The 19,953-nt window shown below is 41.3% G+C and overlaps 2 protein-coding genes across 14 annotated transcripts in view; one reads left to right on the top strand and one right to left on the bottom strand.

Moving 5' to 3' along the window:
• Positions 1-3,238, top strand: part of rptor (regulatory associated protein of MTOR, complex 1) — a 236,070-nt gene extending 232,832 nt beyond the window's left edge. For all 13 annotated transcript variants that reach the window (XM_087257152.1, XM_087257149.1, XM_087257147.1 and 10 more), the window contains one exon: positions 1,424-3,238. In XM_087257152.1, the coding sequence (XP_087113278.1) occupies positions 1,424-1,492 (69 nt within the window). In that variant the 3' untranslated portion in view covers positions 1,493-3,238. The remainder of the gene's footprint in view (positions 1-1,423) is intronic.
• Positions 1-19,953, bottom strand: part of LOC147836337 (uncharacterized) — a 432,239-nt gene that overhangs the window by 324,719 nt on the left and 87,567 nt on the right. The window lies entirely within an intron of this gene.

Raw genomic sequence — 19,953 nt, 5'->3', positions numbered from 1 at the left:
AAATGAAGAATAGTTCCAACTTTAGAATAACGTCCCAATAACATAAATAAACTATTAACTGACACCTAACAAGTCTTTAGTAAGTAATTTACTAACAGCTTGATCATGATTTATTACTAATATATTAGGTATAGGTATAAATGATTAAAATACAGTTAACAAGTCATTTAAAACGTATTAACTAACAGCTTGTAAGTTATCTACTGACCATCTATAAGGTACAGCTATAAATAATTAACAAACTATTAACTTTTATTTAACAAGTCATTTATAACTCATTAACTAACAGTTTATTATTGGACTATTAACTAGTTATAACGGATAATTATTCTAAAGTGTTACCTCGGGCTTAAAGAAATTACTTGACAGTTTAGGACATTTGTTTATACCCTCAGCTGACTCGAATAAAGAGCTTGATGAGCATTACATTGCAATATACACTCATGGCTACAGACTGGAGACAAAAAAAATACTGAAGAAACATTTCATGTGCAAATCCATTTGAACAGAAACATAAATACAGTCTACTTTTGACCTGAGTTCAAAAATATGTTTTTGCTAAAGGAAAAAGATACAAGTGTCTTCTTTTTTTGAATATTTCCGAAATGATGTTAAACAGAGCAAGGAAATTTTCACAGTATGTGTTTTTTCTTCACGAGAAAGTCTTATTTGTTTTTATTTGGTTTGAATGAACCAAATTTTCATTTTTGGGACAAAATTATTTGCCCCTTTAAGCAATTTTTTTTTTCGATAGTCTACAGAACAAACCATCATTATAGAATAACTTGCCTAATTACCCTAACCTGCCTAGTTCACCCTTTTTACCTAGTTAAGCCTTTAAATGTCACTTTAAGCTGTATAGAAGTGTCTTGAAAAATATCAAGTAAAATATTTTTTACTGTCATCATGGCAAAGATAAAATAAATCAGTTATTAGAAATAGGTTTTTAAAATTATTATGCTTAGAAATGTGCTGAAAAAATCTTCCCTCCATTAAACAGAAATTAGAGAAAAAATAAACAGGGGCGCTAATAATTCAGACTTCAACTGTGTGTGTGTATTAATATATATATATATATATATATATATATATATATATATATATATATATATATATATATATATATATATATATATATATATGTATATACTAAATATATTAAATAGTGCTATATTGAGTGAATTATAAGCATTCATTTCATGTGCTTTTTAATGCAAAAGGTGAGTTTTGAGAGTATGCATAAATGTCATAAATGGCATTTTTTCCCCAGCAAAAACATCTCTGTTTTAAATTTTGGTCAAAAGCTATTCACCCATTGACAGTAAAAACTACAAACAAACTTCTTACGTTTAGCCAATAATAAGACTTCTTATAAAAAATAAAACTTTTACACATGTATATAATTTTTCTTTTACCCCTTTAGCCTCATCTTGCAGTGGGCAGTAATGATTACTACATGTCCATCTACTCAGCGGAGAAGAGACTCAGATGACCTCCAACCACTGACCCCTCCTGACCCATTTTGGATGTAAATGATTTCCTGTACATATGCAACAACCACAATGAATGTCTTAAGAAGGCTGCTGAACCAACACATGATGACTATATTATTATCCTTGTTATTATTATCAAGATAATTATCATTAAGGATTTATTGTTTGTAGACGTGGAGCAGTGTGTATTAATTAAATTGCATATAAAAATCTAAAAACAACAACAACATCAACAAAAAACTTTGGCTTATGCTGGCTGATGATTTTCACTGTCATGGAACTTCATGCAGAGCCTGCAGTAAGAAAGACAAGAGACTGAAAGATTATAAACTTCCAGGTGTTCCAAGCAGCCAGGAGAACGCCTGTGACTTAAACTTTTTGAGTCTGTCGGAAGCCTTGTGCCTCATATCTCTTCTAAAACTCTGTCAGTGTTGCTGTTGATCTATAGTTTAATTGAGCACTCTTACTATTCAGTCATAACCTTCCTTAAACATCCCTGCTTCTGTACACACACAGTGCCAAACCATCTCCCCACACATGCATGTACACAAAAGCTGCATTACACCTCAACAACACAAAATTCAGTTTTCAAAGCACTGAACACAGACAACAATCATACATTTGCATCCACACTGTGTAGTGAGGAGCATGTGAACAATGCTAGGTTTTGTAAGCTCAAATAATCAACAAGAAGGTATATAAATATTTCAAAACAGAAAAGTAAAGATAAGAAGTGAGTTTGCCATGCATTTTTGGTACCAGGGCTGTGCAAAAGCCTTAAACTATAAGTTTAGTCTCTCTCTCTCTCTCTCTCTCTCTCTCTCTCTCTCTCTCTCGCTCTCTCTCTCGCTCTCTCTCTCTCTCTCACTCTCTCTCTCTCTCTCTCTTTCTCTTTCTCTTTCTCTCTGTCTTCTCCTTATGTGGAATGCGATACAACTATCATGTCTCTTTCATAATATTATCATAGCAATTTCATGAAAATATGATTTTTTTCTGTTTTTGTTACCTTTACTTAAGTAATTCTACATTTGTACTTCTACAAGTTTTAAGATGTTAAATCCATGTCACACAACAGTTTACATATAAATAATACTTAGTGTTTACTGTAAGCCTAAATATATAGTTAAAAACTAAAACTAAAGCTATAGTTATAGGTTTCATTGTGAGGTGACAGACCTGGATCAAATACTTAGAAAGACTCGACTTATATATCGTTTCCTTTTGGATAATCTTGTCACAGTTGAATTATATTTCTTTCAAATAATTCCATTCATGGTTTACACTCAAATAATAGATAAACTAATTAAATTTTAAAGGTCACTTCTTGTTGGATGTGAAGTTAATACATCCTTCAAAACATCGGATGATGAATGGCAGATATGTTTATTTCTTGAAGTGTGCTTTTATTTGTTATTTTGTTATGTATGTAATATATGTATTTATTTATTTTTTTTCTTTTAACTGGATTAATTTTTTTGTTTGTTTGTTTTTCGTGTTCCAATTTCTTTTCTCAATCTTTTTTTTAACTTGTATTTCATAACCTGTTTCTTTTTTCTACAATGTTCTGTCAAAACTCTAAATTAGAAATAACAGTTGTTTTTTCACTATTCCTTGTGACTAAATCTGCAGTTGGATTCTCTCCCCTTTAGGACATTATTTTTCATCAAAATGTGGTTTAGAACATATTGGTTTTATTCATGAGTTTTGTCAGTATATTGCCAATAAAGTTGATTTTTAGCCACTTGTTTGGGAGCTGAAGGTCTGCTTATGGCTTCAACTGACTGAAAATTACTGCTTTATTAAAATTGCTTTAGGTTGTACCATTTTAAAAGCATGTGTTTTGTGGATGGGGGGTTGTGCTGGGAGATGTGTTCTTTATGGCGCTAGACTGCTTTTTTAGTGGTTTAAAAGATGAGAAGAAGGTATTCAAATAAACCAGAAACATTAATGTACATTTCAATTTGTTTTATTTGACTGGTAGCTTTGTTTGGTATTGTCATACCTTTATCTGTTTACTCTTAAATATTGGAATATGTTTTATTATTATGTACTTTTGTAGATGAACTGTGTTTGGAAACTTTAGGTATTTATGAACAAAACTCATATTTTGTCGATTAACAAGTTGCCTTTATCCTTGTTTGAATAGTCTATCAAATTAATTTTTGCCATCAAGTTCATTTGACAATGTTCTCTCATATAAATAATTTTGGTATAGATGTATCCTCCTAGGGCTTGAATGTCTACATACGTATACAACATATTTTATCTCTTAAGTGGCTACCTAAATTACTTTGAACGTGTTATGAAATGTTTTTTCACACTTTTTTTTACTGTCCAAAAAGGGGAAAAATGCTTTTACTCTCTGATAGTCAAAGCAAGTAAAAAAAAGTCTATGCTATGTATGCATTAGGGAAAAAGTGTTTTATGTAAATTCGGACCATGAGTCCACATTTATGGACATCATTTTTCTCTAAAAGTACACAACATCATATCTAAAGATGATACGGTCAGGGTTCTGCTACTCTGGTCTTGGTTTGCATGCACCATGTGCTTGTGTTGTCATGAACACGTGGTTAATGAGTTATCTCATTGGCTGTGTGTTCTAGTCTCGTTTTAAGTGAGCACATGGCTTGAGTTGTCTCTGTCTCATGCGCCCTCTATTGTCTAGTCCCACCCTCCTTGTTAACCCATTGTGTTCACCTGTTTGTTTGTTAATTTCCCACAGTTTATAAACCCCTCATGTCTGCTGTCCTGTGCCAGTTCGTCATCACATGCCGTTGTTTGAAGTCTTGTGCTGTCGTGTTTCCAGTCCTGATCCTTGCCAGCCTGCCCAGTCCAGTTTGTTTGTGTATGTATTTGTTTTGTTAATGTTTTCCCCCTCAGGGTAGTTTATTTAGCATTTTATTTTACATGTGTGTGAAAGGAGAACATATATGTGTGAGAAGAGAACACATGTGTGTGAGAGGAGAACACGTGTGTGTGTGAGAAGAGAACGTGTGTGTGAGAGAATACGTGTGTGTGGGAGGAGAACACGTGTGTGTGAGAGGAGAATACATGTGTGTGAGAGGAGAACGTGTGTGTGAGAGGAGAATACGTGTGTGTGAGAAGAGAACGTGTGTGTGAGAAGAGAACGTGTGTGTGAGAGAAGAGAATACGTGTGTGTGAGAGAAGAGAATACGTGTGTGTGAGAGGAGAACACGTGTGTGAGTGTAGAACACGTGTGTGTGTGTGTGTGTGTGTGTGTGTGAGGAGAACACGTGTGTGTGTGTGTGTGTGTGTGAGAGGAGAACACGTGTGTGTGAGAAGAGAACGTGTGTGTGAGAAAAGAGAACGTGTGTGTGAGAGGAGAATACGTGTGTGAGAAGAGAATACGTGTGTGTAAGAGAAGAACACGTGTGTGAGAGAGAGGAGAACACGTGTATGTGCGTGAGAGAGAAGAACACGTGTGTGTGTGTGTGTGTGTGTGTGAGAGAGAGGAGAACACGTGTGTGTGAGAGGAGAACACGTGTGTGTGTGTGTGTGTGTGTGTGTTAGAGGAGAACACGAGTGTGTGTGAGAGGAGAACAGGTGTGTGTGTGTGTGTGTGTGTGTGTGTGTGTGTGTGAGAGAGGAGAACACGTGTGTACGTGAGAAAAGAGAATGTGTGTGAGAGGAAAAAACGTGTGTGAGAAGAGAATACGTGTGTGTGAGAGAAGAACACGTGTGTGTGTGAGAGGAGAACACGTGTGTGTGTGTGTGTGTGTGTGTGTGTGTGTGTGTGAGAGAGAGAGAGAGAGGAGAATGTGTGCGTGTGTGTGTGTGAGAGAGAGAGAGGAGAACGTGTGTGTGAGAGGAGAACACGTGTTTGTGAGAGGAGAACACGTGTGTGAGAGGAGAACGTGTGTGTGAGAGGAGAACACTGTGTGTGTGTGTGTGTGTGAGAGAGAGAGAGGAGAACACGTGTGTGAGAGAGGAGAACGTGTGTGTGTGTGAGAGAGAGAGGAGAACTTGTGTGTGTGTGTGTGTGTGTGTGTGTGTGTGTGTGTGTGAGAGAAGAGAACGTGTGTGTGAGAGAAGAATACGTGTGTGTGAGAGGAGAATACGTGTGTGTGAGAAGAGAACATGGGTGTAAGAGGAGAATACGTGTGTGAGAGGAGAATGTGTGTGTGTGTGTGTGTGTGTGTGTGTGTGTGTGTGTGTGTGTGTGAGAGAGTGCCAGAATGAATTATGGCTTGCACGGCCCCTCATATGCATCTGCAACATATAAAAAATGAATTTACTTACAAAGCAGGTCTTGAAGAAAGCAGAAGGATCATCGCCCAAGATGACCGGCAGTCCCCGAAGACAAAGGCATCTGACGTCTGTTGGCTCAGTTGTCTAGACGATAGTGAACATTGAATAAAACACTTTATAAGGACACTGACTGTAATTTACAAAAAATGACAAGAAGAGATTAAGGAAAAAACAAAACGGAAATAGGAGGATCGCCATTTGTAGTGTCACTTCCTCGCTTGCCACCATTGACAGTAACATCAAGTCGACCCAGCTGCCGCATTTTGGTTCTATAATTACCCATTTTAAACTTAAGGCTATTTTTCCAACCGTTCCAGCCAGAGGGTGACCTGGTTTCTTTAAGGCATGGGTGTGTTTGTACTAAAGCCTTAGCAACAGTCTCAAAATCTTCCTTCGTTGGGTATGCTTTAAATGCATACATGGTCTCAGCCAATTTCTCGAGTATGTCATGCTTTAGTTCTTTTGTAACTTTAAGAAAGGTTGCATCCCTGAGATACTGCTGGTTACCTTGGCGTAGTATATACTCTACATCGATTTAAAATTTTGAAATTTCAAATATCTCTAGCCACTGAGAACTTCTATCCAAAGAGATGGACACGATCTCAGTGTCTGCTTGGCTGCTTGTGTCACTACATAACTCAGAACCTCCAGGGACTGGTACAAGCTCAATGATAGGGATGATTTTGATCGTTGGTTTATCTGGGAGCTCAGACAAGTCTTTGAGGTTGCATAATTCATTGTTAAATTCAGGATCTTGGTACTGTAAGGTAAAATTGTAATTTGTTTGGAGAGTGCCTTTGAGCCAGCTAATCAAATCTTCAGGTATGTATGGTCGAGGGTTCATTGTCATCTTTCTTATATCTCCCTCAGAGACGATAACTCGCATTGTTAATTTCTGTTCCATGGCCATCTGGGGAAAAAAAATGACAGACAGCTGTTTAGCAAAGTACAAATCGTCTCAGTGTCACCATAAGCTCTCCTTGCACACTGTATGCCGATAATTGGAGGACATCATTTAAATCTGACATCTTTAACACACACATAGAAGTAACACTATCACAATGAAGTTGGTAAAATCTCAAATGCTCCCTGTACCATGCGGCCAATTTGTGACAGACAAATAGAATCTCTACATTTACTGCAACTATCTTGTGAATCTGGACAAATGCAGGGACACCAGAGCATGACCCAGAAGACAGTATCATGCCTGGTTGATACTTGATTCCATCTACACTGACAGATGCCGCTTCAAGCACCGACTCTGGTGTTGTAAAGTTTTGAGCAATTGCTGTCTGCACACTGTGAGGGAAGGTGGCAAGCAAAACTGGAGTTACCTTTGACATCTCAACTGATGGTCTGAAAAATGAGCTACAATCGAGATGGTAACTGACTGCCTGCTGGTGTCTTGTAGCAAGTGTCATGGCAACATTTTTAAAGTTCTGAGCAGTGCGAATTACCCTCTTAAAGAATGTATGCTTCCCCTCGAACCGCATTGTCCAAACCTCAGACAGGGGACCAAATTTCCTTACCAGCTGAGGATAATGTTCCACAAAGTGATGTTTTGGCCTTAAACGAAACTCTGGAAATGTTGACTGCAATAAGCGCCTGTGCTCTGCTATCTTACTGTCCAGAAAGTTAAGTGTCTCTTCTGTATGCGTTGGTGCTACAGCTAGCTCAGTAATATCTTTAAGCAGCATGAGAATTTCCCAAGTGTTGTCACCTTCAGGGACACAATGACCAATAAGAAATAGAAAAAGCCTTATGAGACACCAGTTCTCATGGCCATTTCCACCAATGTTCCCTTTACTGGAAAATCCCTTTCCAATAACCTGAGGTCGATCTGTTTTGTCACAAAATGTGTACTTGAAATACCTGATGGCCTGATTCAGCATATCAGGTCTGTAAGGCAAAGGGACAATTCAACTGGAACAATACCTTCCAAAATATCCTGCAAGATGTCAGGAGGGTACCCACTGACCACATGAAAGTTCTCAAGATTCTCAGTTAAAGGACATGCTCCTTTCACACCATAAGCTCGAGTCATTCCTGGGTCCTCTCTGATCTCTTGCACCTGCCTGTCATGGGACTCTTTGTCTCGGAGGTGAAAGAAACCAGAACATACCTCTTGTTGTTGAGTGTCTCTACTGCTTGCCACGCAGAATCTGTAGAACTTGTCCACAGTAAAACTCTCCAGGAAACCTGCAAGAGAGTGGGCAGCAAGATTGTCAGCTGCAACATACAAGACTGTACCTTTCACACTTGCACTTAGTTGCTCCAGGTAAACGCCATTCTGCTCCAATAATTTTAGATCATAGATCATCAGAGGTTGGAAAACCTTTGCTTAACCACACTCCTTGACTATGGAGGTATTGCACAGTAGAGCAAGTTGGATAGAGCTGAGGGTTGACCGATATTTTGAAGGTATGTTTGCAATAACCCAGTATACTGCACACATCTTGTGTTTTAGATTTGATGTTCCAAGAGGATTGACGACTTCAAAGTCATCAATGTAAAGTACAAGAGCAATTGTAAACTAATCTTTTGCAAGAAATTGATTTTCACTAAAGTATTGCCCATCAGCATATGATCTGAATTCCTGAAGGACATGTACTTTCTCTGACATAGCTTTGTCTAAAGCATCAGTTTTGTTAAGCAACTTCTGTAGCATAGGAACAATGGGAACATATGCAAGAGTTTGTTTGCCTTTCTCCACAACATATTAAATTGTATTTACCAGTGGAAACTCTCTACGCACATAGGCTGCTCTTTTTTGGCAGTTCCTAAAGGTCCATCTTTGGAACAATGTGTCATCATGTTACTTTCTGACACAGCACTGATAATCTCTTTAATAACAGTCTCATCCATGTCAGCACAATATTTGTTTAATATGCCCCTGACTCTGTGTTGTACAAGTGGTTGTGAGAGCTTATTGATTTGACAGAGCTGCTCTATCACATCTTGCACTGAACTCTCTGGTATGTGTAAAACAGTGTGCATCTTTAGTAGTAAAGATGCCAAGTTGTGCTGAAGCTGTTTTTCAAAATCGTGCAGATCAGATTCAGTCACCTCATTCAACTCTTCTGTGTCCTCAATATCATCAGCATCTAACATCTGCTCTTGTAAAGCATTACTGTCATGGCTTATAATATCGTCACCAACAATTTCTGATTTAAACCTCTTTGAGATCTGTTGTTTGTGTACTTTACTTTTGTGTGCTTTGAAGGTGGAGTAAACACTGCTTTCAAAATTACAGTCTTCATAAGGGCATCTGACTTTATGATTTACTTTTAGATGTCCACGATGCAGATGAGTGAAAAAGTCACCCTCTGAACAAGAATCTGTAAATCCACACGACAGACAACTAAACTTAGTTGGTATACTTTGTTGCTGATTTGGAGTTTTTGGGTGAATGCGGGATAGGTGAACTTTTAGTGCATTTAATGATTTAAATGTGCACAGACATTTCTGATGTAAACAAGGAAAAGGCTCGGTTCTGGTATAACCTCCATGTTTTAGCCTGTAATGTTTAAACAATTGTGCTCTTTATTCACAGCTAAAAGGACAATACTTGCACTTCCAAATCATTATTTAATCTGTCTTTAGACTTAACTCTAATAATTTCTCTTTATTTTCCCTGAAAATGAGCAAACATTAACAACATTTACCTTACGAAACCTAACAGACTGGAAAAGTCTGAATACTGACATCACATTTATTATTTTGCTAGTTTACGGCGAATTAGCTTTAATATAGGGCATTTTTAGTCACATACACATCTTAAGATACACATTTTCGCTTACGTTGTCTTAAAGGAACTTACCAGATAATAGGCCTTGGTAAACCGCGTAAAACAGCTGCACATGTTCCCGCGATCTTCTTGGAAAAAAACGCCGCTTGCAGCCGGCCGGGTGAAAGCCTAAAGGCAGTGAAAAAGGTTAAAATCGTGTTTTACTGCACGCAATCAGCAACTATCTAGCATTAACGCTAACTGATCTATCGTTAAATATCGCTTAGTTGTGGATAAAAAGCCAACGAACCTGTAAATGTAAAAAAAAAAAATTCCACCGCTGCCCCAAAACCCCTCCCCTCACAGTTAGCTAAATAAACATTATACAGATAAGTTAGCCAGTGTCTAAAAATGTCCGTCGAAATGTCGAAATTTTAAATGAGGTTTTTACAACTCTCGGAGTTAAACTCACCTTCCAGTTCTTTGCCAGCAGTGCCTGAATCCACACAACCGCAACCAAAGGCAGAAACCATCGACTCGTGCGTGGCTGAAATCAATTTTGGACTGTTTTTGTTTTGTATTATATGTCTGTATTTGTGTGAAAGAGCAGACTGCAATAAGGACTATTAAAATAAGGAAAACATACACACTGATACCTTAAGCAACTGCTCATCACTCTGTTAATAGACAGTTGTCACAACTGGGAAGAAGAGGTGTGGTCTGTTCAATAACTTTTCAATTTAAGTTTATTGTACTTCAAATTATTTGCACATTGGACTATGCCAACAAATTAGTAGAATATACTTAAACTTATAAAGTGATATCATCAAACATTTTTGTTTTAGTGTATTATGCTTAAATATTTAAGTAGAAACTAAATCCGGGCTAACAGTGAAGGCCATCCATATCTGGAAGTAGATACTGATTGATGGGTCAAATGACATTAATCATGTGAGACACAAAAAATCACTGATGTATTCTGATATTCCTATGCGTAAAAGCACAACTCTTAATGATGAAGTGAAACGTAAGAGAAAGGAAAGGCGTCTCCGACAGAGGGCGCGCCGAGCCAACAAATCAGCTGGACGAACTCTCTGTGAACCTCTTGCTACTTCAGATGACCCTCTTGCTAGTAGTCGAACTCTGAATGATCTCCTAACTTGTACTTTTGCTGAACTCTCTACAGAGTTCAAGCACCTGAATTTGAGTGCATAACTATATAGCACATTATAAATCATGGCTTATATTAAAATGCCTAAATGTTGATTTATATGATACAATGTACTCTTGATGACTATATATCTGTCTTTTTACTGTTCAAGTGATTTAGCATGCTCCTTGAATGTATGATTTAAGTAGTCTGTGCACCTGTGTTTAGGGTTGATTTATGAATACTGTCACTGAGACACTGAGTATAAAAGCTGACATGTACTCTTAAGCTTTGCGCTTTCTGACTTCTGTATACTGAGAGTCGTAGGGCCTTTATTCTCAACGGAGAATAAAGTAAGGATTTTTGTTTCTGTTATTTGTCTTTTGTTTATTCTACTTTTTCACTGGATTTTATTTTATTAATAAAAGTGTATTTTATTACTTTTCTTCACTGGAGTGAACATTGAATTCATTTTCCAAAACCCATCAAAGTTACCCTGTGTGGTAAAGTATGATCTAATTTATTCTTTTGCAAAATACATTCTTTAAAGACGATCCTTTAACTAAACTCTAGCTAAGAAATATAGCGAAGGGAGTATCCTGATTTTAACTTTGTTCAATTAGGGTGATCAAATAAAGGCGAATCAGCACAATACTATGTTTCTTTGACGCATGTATTTAGAATTGTCTATTTCTGTTGTAACCAATGAGAACTATTTACCTGGATCCCACCTTTTCTGGACTTGTGTAAAGAGTATAATTGTTCGATTTTTGAAACTGTAAGTCAGAGTGGCCTAGGAACTCATTGCGAGTGTTGAAGCTGGCTTCTGCTGATGTAACTGCAAACTATCTTCAGTAAACTTGATTTATTTATTTAAATCTCTGACTCCGGCTCTTCTTCATCTACCAGACTGGTCATTATTTTGGTTAAACTGTAAATTATCCCTACAGTTTCAAAATACAATATATATTTATAATATATTTAATTTGAGGCTGGAAAGGCATCTGCTGCATAAAACATAAGACAAGGCAAGTTTATTTATATAGCACATTTCATACACAGTGGCAATTCAAAATGCTTTACATAAACAGGAATATAAGAGACACATAGAAAAGAAAAAAATACAAATATTATTAAAGAATAAAATGTGTTAAATCAGGTTATAAAAGAATGAAAAAGAAGAGAAAAACAATGTCAGATGCAGCACAGTGCTCATTCAGTATAGGCACAGCTAAACAGATGTGCTTTAAGTCTGGATTTGAATGTGCCTAATCTTGGAGCACATCTGATCATTTCTGGAAGCTGATTGCAGCAGAGGTATAGGCGTAGTAGCTGAGCACCCTGCTTTGACTAAACTCTTGAAATTTATGGTTTATATGATTCTAAAGATCTGAGGGATCTATTAGGTTTGTATTCAGTCAGCATATCTGTAATGTATTGAGGTCCTAGTTCATTTAGTGATTTATAGACAAGTAAGAATCATATGAAATATATTCTGAATGTAACTGGGAGCCAGTGTAAAAACCAGAGGACAGGTGTGATGTGTCTGATTTTCTGGTTCTTATCAGAATCCTGTCAGCAGCGTTCTTGATGAGCTGCAACTGTCTGACTGTCTTTTTGAGAAGGCTGGTGAGGAGTCCATTACAGTAATCCACCCTGTCTCGTCCAGCCTAGCACCTACTTGTGCAGCAAAAGGGATCATTTTTCCCAATAGGATCATTTGTCCACGCAGATTGAAAATGTTTGTTCAGGGTCTGGCAGGGACTGGCTCTGGAAGTAAAAAAATAAAAAATAGGTGGCCTGCCTCCCACCCAGGAGACTAGCCCGCAGCTCCAAGAACTTCAGGAAACAGCTGTATTCTTCCTTGTTAAGAGACAACTGGGCCGCACCGAAGGCTTGTTTTACTTATGTGTGGTGATCTGGCCATAGAACAAGCAGAGAGAAGGTGAGTGAGTGCATACTACTGTTGGCCACCCGCAAAGCCAAGGAGTCACACCCACATTGATGACATAGGCAGACTCGTTCGGGCTTCTGTAGGCCTCTTCAACCTGCAGGATGGTCAGATTCGGGAAAACCCCACAATGGTGGCCTGAGATAGAGGTCAGGTAAACTGTCAGAAATCCATAAAAGTGCCACTGCTGGTGTCTGGGTTGGACTCGAGGCTATCTTGTATAAGGTAGTATTCCTCATCAAGTAAGACAGATAAGACTTTTCCAGCAAACCTAACACACCATGAAGGATTTAACTTACCAAGAGCTGTTGGTGCCCCAAAGCAAATACCAAAAAAAAAAAAACAAGTTTCACTCACTAAGAAGGGCAAGGATTTTTCTTCCAGCAGTCTGGTGACAGCATAACAGGCTGGCCTTGGAGATCAGCCTGCCTTATTTCGCATGCTTGGTTCTCACCTCATCCACCACAATGTTTCAGCGTATGCCGCGAACGAGAGCTCTAACCTCCCTCTGTGTCAACACTAGGGCAGTGCTGGAGAGGCGACAAGAGGCCGGTGGGGTTTCCAGGAACTGCACTACGTTCTTCAGGTAGTGCTCTCTAGTGGGCTCGGCCATGCGAGTTTGGCCCAGCAGAGCGGACCAAGCTTGGATCCGCTCTGGCTGGCTGAGAAAAACACCTCGATTCTCATCAGTTTGAATGCAACATCGTTTTGCAGACAACTGGTGGGGTCAATGCCCAATTGGAAACCCTCAAACTCTTCCAAGAGCTGGTCTGCAGAATGGGGAAGAAAGTCAAAAGTCAGCAGTGATGATACACCCCCCACCAGGCCAACAGAACACTGACAAAACCATACTCAACTCAAGGTGGGACCGTGGTCCGGGTAGGGATACTTTTATGGGTCGTAGGTTTCCAGAGACCAGGGGGGCGTAGGACATCCGGCCTGGGTGTCGAGTCGGGGAATGATGCCGGAGCAGGCATCTACCTTTTTCTCCTCTACCACCCCCCATAACCCCCCCCCACAAACTCCTAATACCAACGTGTGACTTCGCCCAGGGTGGACCCCACCTTGTTCACCTGCTTGCTGAGGTTTGAGAGCTGGGCCTGAATTTGCTCTGTAGCAAGCATTCAGTGGTGATCGGCGCACGGACACCCAGCTTTTGGGTCGTTTGGCTCCTGGTCCTCTTCCTACAATGCTAGCTGAGACACTACAGGAACCGCTGGGTGAACTACAACACCACAATTCCTTAGCCACTTTCCAGCACTTTGCTCTCCTCATGGCTTCCTTCCGGGCCAAGGCAGAGAGCTCCGCATGCTGCTTCAGGTGTATGTCTAGCCAGGGGCGGCATTCTCCAACAGCTGGGCACCAGACACGGCATCTTCCGCGTGTCCACATGGCCAGCAGTGAGCAAGAGCAAAAGCAAAAGCCTTTTTTCAGCTGAGTTTGTCACCTTGTAAACAGCTGACAGGTGTGGTGAGTGCCAGCAGTAGATGTTGAAGCAGAACATTTAGCCATGACCATCCAAGACAAACGCTGGGGGGGAAAGAGACCCACACATCGCATGGAGCACTTGAAAAGGACGCCACTTACGCGTCATGACGCCGGTGCCCTTTTTAAAGGGGCAGACACGCCCACCCCAGGAGTGTAACAGATACCTTTAGATCCTTTCAAATAGATTGTATGAACCCATCGAACACGCATTATTTTCGGGCAGCCTCACTGCACCATCCGTGGGAGTGTTTGCATGACTTTTCCTTTGCCCTTTCAAAGGGGATCGTAGAACCCCATCAAACTCGCACTTTTTCGGGGCAGTGCCAGCCATGTGAGCTTGATTCCGTAGATGATTGGTGAGCCGAGTCGCCCCTGGGCTCGCAGGTGGTGCATTTTTTGCCCCTTTTTCACTTGTACCCCACTCTGCTCCTGGTAAGGCTTGACACTGCATGACATTTTTGACACTTTTGTCATTTTTGACATGGGTTGCCTGGAAACTTCTCTTGCTGCCCAGCAGATATGCCGCGGCTTTGCAGGCGTGTCTCAGATCTCAGATACGTGCCCACGTCACCTTTGTTGCGAATTTATGCTTTTTCACATTTTTGACCATTTTGCATTTGCTCGAAGGAGGGGCTTAGCGCAGAAGGCCCAAAATTTCCAAATGTTTGTTTTTGGTCGTGAGGCTTTGTTCCTATAACTTTTTTCATCCTCTGCATGCTTTTCATGTTTTCTTCTAGGGTGGCCCATGGGTCACCTGGCCTGCGACCTGGTGAAGGGCGGTCAAAATTTTTTCTATTTTTCTTATGCCCGAGCCTGAGTTCCTCAGATGCGCGACTGTATGGTTTTGGTACCGCGAGTTGCGCTTCTCACTGCTTTGCACCCTCTGGGTAAACCCATGGGTTGAAAAGGCCTCCAGAGGAGCAGAAAGGGGTAAGAAAAACACAAAATTTGCAAATTTTTGAAAATCTGTATGCTTGAATTCCTCAGACATGCAATTATCCAGTTTTGGCACTGCGAGTTGCGCATCTCACTGCTTCGTATCTTCTGGGTAAACCCATGGGTTGACCTGGCCTCCAGAGGAGCAGAAATGGGTGAGAAAAACACAAAATTTGAATATTTTGACAAATCTGCACACCTAAATTCCTTAGATGTGCTATTGTCCGATTTTGGAAACGCCAGTTGCGCACTCTCTGGTTAATCCATGGGTTGGCCAGGCCTCCAAAGCAGCAGAAAGGGTGTGAGAAAAGCACAGTTTGTAAAATTTTACAAATGTGCATGCCTTAATTCCTCATTATTAAGGTGTCACCGACTCTGTCCCAGTCATTCCCCTCGCTGGCCAGCAGAGGTCATCATTACCGGACTTCTAAGCATTACGTCATCCACCTACACTGACAAGCATGCACACCTGCAGCTCATCCAGAAATGACCCACGCTCACACACACTCACTCATTGCGAAGTCTTGTTCTGCTCCGGCTAACACTACTGAGCATTTCTCATCCTTGCCTGCTTCCTCATTGTGACCTTGCTTTGGTTATTGACCCAGTCCTGCCTGCCGCCTGCCTTGTACCTTTGCCTGAACCCCAACTCTGATCCTTGCTGCCTGCCTTTGACCCATGCCTGCATACTCATCCCGTGTTTGCCTGCTGGCTAAGCTGACGATCCCTTAAAAACTCTCTACCGCAAAGTGTTGAACCCTGAGCTACAGACCGAATTGGCGTGTAGAGATGATGGCAAATCACTCGATCAGCTCATTGACCTCTCAATCAGGCTGGATAATCTGCTTCGCACCAGAAAACACTCACCAGTCGCTCTCTCTTGTCCCAGTCAAGAATCCTCTCTAGCTTCCTCAAGTCCTGTTGAACCCATTCAACTGGGTCGAGCCCAAATGTCCCCTGAAGAGTGTGAAAGGCGCCTAAAGAATAACCTCTGCCTATATTGCGGTCTTGGTGGTCATACGAAGATCAAATGTCCCAATAAGCCTCCTTCCAAGACAGTATCGGCGAGTGCAACCTCAATTCTTGCTATCAATTAAAGCGCTCTGGTTGTCCCCATTTCGGTTTGTTTTAGGAACACCATTATTCACACTGTCGCTCTGGTTGACTCAATTTCATGGATGAGGCTTTTGCTCGTAGAAACAATATTCCACTAACTTCTTGTGATTTTCCCTTAGCAATCACGGCAATAGACGGACGCTCCCTAGGGGATGGAAATATCACTTACCGCACTGTTCCACTGTCAATCCAAACAGGCTCACTTCATAAGGAAGAGATGGATTTTCTGATAACTAAATCTCCTCAACATCCCATCATTCTCGGATGGCCGTGGTTACAGACACATAATCCCCTCATTTCTTGGAAAGCTGGTGAGATCTCAAGATGGAGTGACTCATGTATAAAAAATTGTCTATGTTCTATCATCCCTGTTCAGCTCAATAAATTGCTACCTGCCCTGAGAACCCTGAAAGTTCCATGATCCCCAAAGAATACAAGGATTTAGCCGAAGCTTTCAGCAAGAAGAAAGCCAACAAACTCCAACCTCAGGGAGGGTACGACTGTGCTATTGATTTATTACCTGGCACAACGCCCCCTCGTGGGAGAATCTTTCCTCTGTCCCAAACAGAAACGGAGACAATGAATGCATACATCAAGGAGGAGTTGGAGAAGGGGTTTGGCAAAAACCTAAATCAGTTAAAGAAATGCAACGCTTTCTGGGGTTTGCCAACTTTAACAGGAGGTTCATTCGTAACTTCAGTTCTGTTGCTGCACCACTCACCAACAGGTAATCCTAAACTCTTAAAACAGGTAATCCTAAACTCAAGTGGAACCAAGATGCCGAGCGAGCCTTTAATCACCTGAAAACCCAATTCTCCTCAGCACCTATCCTCTCTCACCCCGATCCAAAATTACCCTTCATCCTCAAGATTGACCCCTCCAACACGGGCATAGGTGCAGTGTTATCACAGAAGCAAGCTACATCCAAGAAGCTCCACCCTTGTGCTTTCTTTTTACGAAAGTTGAATTTAGCAGAAAAGAATTACGACGTAGGCAACAGAGAACTCCTGGCTATGAAAGCAGCCATGGAAGAATGGAGGCATTGGCTAGAGGGAGCTCTACACCCATTCACTGTGATAACTGACCATAAGAACCTAGAATATATCCGATCAGCGAAGAGACTAAATCCCCGACAGGCTTGATGGGCTCTATTCTTCACTCGTTTCCATTTCACTGTGACATACATCACCGGGCCAAAGAACATCAAAGCTGATGCACTTTCTCGCCTTTCTGATAACGATCCCAAGTTAGAAGATGATCAACCCATTATCCCTGACTCTATAATGGCACCAATCTCCTGGGACATTGATGCTGAGATCGCTCACTCTGCAGAAGAACATTTCTCTCCTCCCCCTGTCCAGCTGAAAAGGTCTTTAATCCAGCACCACTCAGAAGCAAACTAGTCGAGGAGATTCACACTAACCCCAGTTCCGGTCACCCAGGCATTGCAGGCACCCTAGACCTCATTTTAAATCGATACTGGTGGCCAGACGTAAGAAATGACGTCATCAATTTTGTAAAGAATTGCGCTCCCTGTAATATGCACAAGCACTCCCGTCACAGCCCAGCCGGCCTTCTACAGCCTCTAGAGATTCCCCGTCAACCCTGGTCACACATCGCCATTGATTTTATTACTGATCTTCCCCTGTCTATGGGCCACACCACGATACTCACCGTCATCGACCACTTCTCCAAGGCTTGCAGGCTGATTCTCATACCTAAGCTTCCCACAGCATTAGAAACCACTGAGCTCCTCTGTAACCAGGTATTCCAATTTTATGGGCCACCAGAAGACATCGTGTCTGACAGAGGTCCCCAATTTACATCAAGAGTATGGTCTGCATTTTTCAAGAACCTCAACATTAACATCAGCCTAACTTCTGGATATCATCCTCAGTCCAACGGTCAAGTAGAGCGGCTGAATCAGGAAATTGGACGTTTTCTCCGAACTTACTGTCACCAACAGCAGGAGAATTGGAGCCGTTTTTTGATGTGGGCCGAATACGCACAGAACTCTCTGAGAAAAGCAGCCACTGGTCTCATACTCTTTCAAGTCATCCAAGGTTTTCAACCCCCCCCCCCCCCCCCTGTTACCATGGTCAGCAGTGTGAAACAACCTGAAACGCAGCCCATACACATCTTTCCCATGCAGTGCAAAGGTTTAAAGAGCGGGCCGATCGTCATCGCCGCCCCAGTCCCACTTACACTCCAGGACAATGGGTATGGCTATCCACTAAAGAACTTCACCTCAGACTCCCCTGCAAAAAGCTCAGCCCAAGGTAGGTTGGTCCTTTTATGATTGAACATCAAATATCACTCGTATCCTACAGACTAAGGATGCCTAATCACTATCGCATCTCTCCTACCTTCCATGTATCACTCCTCAAGCCAGCTGCTGGCCCAGCCGAGGTGGCAGCCGGTGATCAGGGTCCCCCACCTATCATCATCGATGGAGAGGGGGCGTATTAGATCCATGAGATCCTGAGGTCCAGACGCCGGGGGGGATATCTACAATACCTGATCGACTGGGAGGAGTACGGCCCGGAGGAACAATCTTGGATTAATCGTAAGGACATCTTTGACCCAACTCTGCTAAGTGAGTTTCATCGTCTGCACCCATAAATGCCGGGCCCTCGTCCCCGGGGTAGACCCTGGCGTCGTGGCGCCCCTCACTTCAGGAGCCGTTCGCAGGAGGGGGGTTCTGTCACCAACTGGGTCCCAGTCATTCCCCTCACTAGCCAGCAGAGTTCATCATCACCGGACTTCTAAGCATCCACCTACACTGACAAGCATGCACACCTGCAGCTCATCCAGATAATGACCCACGCTCACACATATAAGCAGCACACACACACTCACTCATTGTGAAGTCTTGTTCTGCCCCGGCTAACACTACTGAGAGTTTCTCATCCTTGCCTGCTTCCCCTTTGTGACCTTGCTTCGATTATTGACCCAGTCCTGCCTGCCTTGTACCTTTGCCTGAACTCCGACTCTGATCCTTGCCGCCTGCCTTGAACTCTAGCCTGAACACCGACCCTGATACTAGCCGCCTGCCTCTGACCCATGCCTGCATACTCATTCCGTGTTTGCCTGCCGCCTGCCCTACGACGATATACTACTGTGTTTGATGTGAGTTCGCACATGCATAACATCTATTTGTTATTAAACTGTGTTTAATAAAATTACTGCAAATGGATCCCTCTGTGTCAGCCACTTCGTTACATAAGGGATTTCTCAAGCTACAGTAATTAATGTTATTAATGTTCTGCTTTCCAATAAGTCAATGTAACAGAAATTAGCTCATTTTATGAATATTAATAATCAACAATAACAGTTTATTCTTAATTATTAATATTCCGGCTTAAGCTTCAGTCAATTTGGTCAAAAAAACATATGATTGTATATGATCCTGCCCGCTTGGCCGAGCGGACTCTCAGATTATGAATATGTAAGAATTGAAATATTACAAATATTTTTGATGTCTTTGACAATTCAAAACATGAGCTGAAAACAGGACCAATTGACTCCACAACCCAGCAGGTGGGAATGCGGGAAAAAACAGTTCCTGCTGCATTTGCATCTGAGTATGCTGAAACTCAGCTTCATCCCCTCCATCTCACGCATATGGTCATTTCAATGTTTGAATGTTCTAGATTAACCAAACTGACTTTAACTATCATGTTTGATATCATTTGAAATGTCTCAGTGCGACTGGTATAATGGTCTCATTCTGTCAGAAATAGACATAATCAAAACAATAAATATATAACTTCAGGCATCTTTTGAACCACTGTGAAGGGTGTGACTTTCCACAGGCAGC

The sequence above is a fragment of the Danio rerio genome, chromosome 6, assembly GCF_052040795.2.
Source record: "Danio rerio strain M-AB ecotype USA chromosome 6, GRCz13ab, whole genome shotgun sequence".
NCBI lineage: Eukaryota > Metazoa > Chordata > Actinopteri > Cypriniformes > Danionidae > Danio > Danio rerio.
This window is presented reverse-complemented; position numbering and strand designations above follow the sequence as displayed.